The 1,379-nt window shown below is 47.1% G+C and overlaps 1 protein-coding gene across 1 annotated transcript; it reads right to left on the reverse strand.

Annotated features, from left to right (window-relative positions):
- Window positions 1-94: 94 nt before the first annotated feature.
- On the reverse strand, window positions 95-982 carry LOC126387058 (pleckstrin homology domain-containing family G member 4B-like; the record flags this gene model as incomplete). The annotated part of the gene is made up of 2 exons (XM_050039617.1): window positions 95-636; window positions 884-982. Coding segments are annotated over 2 exons (420 nt in total), but the record flags the coding sequence as incomplete, so codon positions are not given.
- Window positions 983-1,379: the final 397 nt, after the last annotated feature.

Raw genomic sequence — 1,379 nt, forward strand, 5'->3', positions numbered from 1 at the left:
TTGGGCTTTATAAATAAAATTGATTGAATTGATAGGACACACTGTGGGACACACTGTAGGACACACACTGTAGGACACACACTGTGGGGGACACACTGTGGGGGACACACACTGTAGGACAGCTCGACGTCTCATCATGTCTAACTGATAAAACAGCAGCAGTGAATTGTGGGAGTTGTAGGAGCAGTTTTGTGACATCACAGTCCTGTTTGTTTCTACAGTCTGATGAACATCTGAAGACACTTTGTCTCTGTGATGTCACAGTTTCCCTCCAATGAGTGAGCATCACACTGGTATCACAGTGACAGCTGTCAGTCAGGTGTGTGTACTGAGCGTGCTCAGACTGACCTCACTGAAACCCGTCTCCATGCTGCTGAAGTTCAGGATGAAGTTGAGCTGTTGCGTCCTGGAGTTGGACAGAGTCACCAGGCGGTGCAGCAGCTCGTCCACCTCGTCATACAGAGACGACACCGTCTCCACCGCCGCCCGCTGATCTGCCGTCACGCCAACGTTGCTCTCCTCCCTGCGGAGCCGTGACAGCGAGGCCCCGCCCTCCTGCTGCAGCTGCACCAACCGGCTGTCTTCAAGGATGCTGCGCATCAACGCCTGGTATCTGGACAGCAGCTGCTCGGCATCCTGGGAAACAGAGAGACAGAGAGCTCTGTGAGTGTGACTGAATGTGTGTGTGTGAACTGGGAGGACTGGACGTGATGGGACGTCATACTGGAATAAAACCAGTGTTAATATCATGATGACATCTCGTTCAGTTCACTGAGAGAAAAACACGCCATGTTATCAATATGATTATTGATTAGTTCTGTGTGCACTGACTTATTAATCCAGAGATCACTTCAGTGTGTGTGTGTGTGTATGTGTGTGTTACCTGGGCTGCAGCAGGTAGAGGTGTGGTCTGCAGGATGTTGATGGTTTTCTGCAGCAGTTTGATGACGTCTTCACACTGATTGGTCAGCTGCTCCACTCTCTGATGGTCACATGATCACACACAGCAAAGATGACTATAGTTTTATATGACAACACAGTGACAGCTGGTCTCAGGTCAGCAGGTTCACTGAGTATGACATCATAAAGATGAAGGTCAGAAGGTCGTTTGATCTCCTGATGATGTAAACACTACAGAGGAAGAGGAGGTGATCGATGAAGAGCTGTCTGAGGTTTGGTTTCTGTCATGAAGAACTTCACACACTTTATCACTCACCAAGAAAATAAAAACACAGATTCAATCCAACATGAACACACACCACAAATAAACTACATTATTTGTGGTGTGTGTAGTTTATTTGTGGTGTGTGTGTAGTTTATTTGTGGTGTGTAGTTTAAATAAACTACACATAGACCACAAATAAACTACACACACACCA

The sequence above is a fragment of the Epinephelus moara genome, unplaced genomic scaffold (genome assembly GCF_006386435.1).
Source record: "Epinephelus moara isolate mb unplaced genomic scaffold, YSFRI_EMoa_1.0 scaffold1759, whole genome shotgun sequence".
Lineage (NCBI taxonomy): Eukaryota > Metazoa > Chordata > Actinopteri > Perciformes > Serranidae > Epinephelus > Epinephelus moara.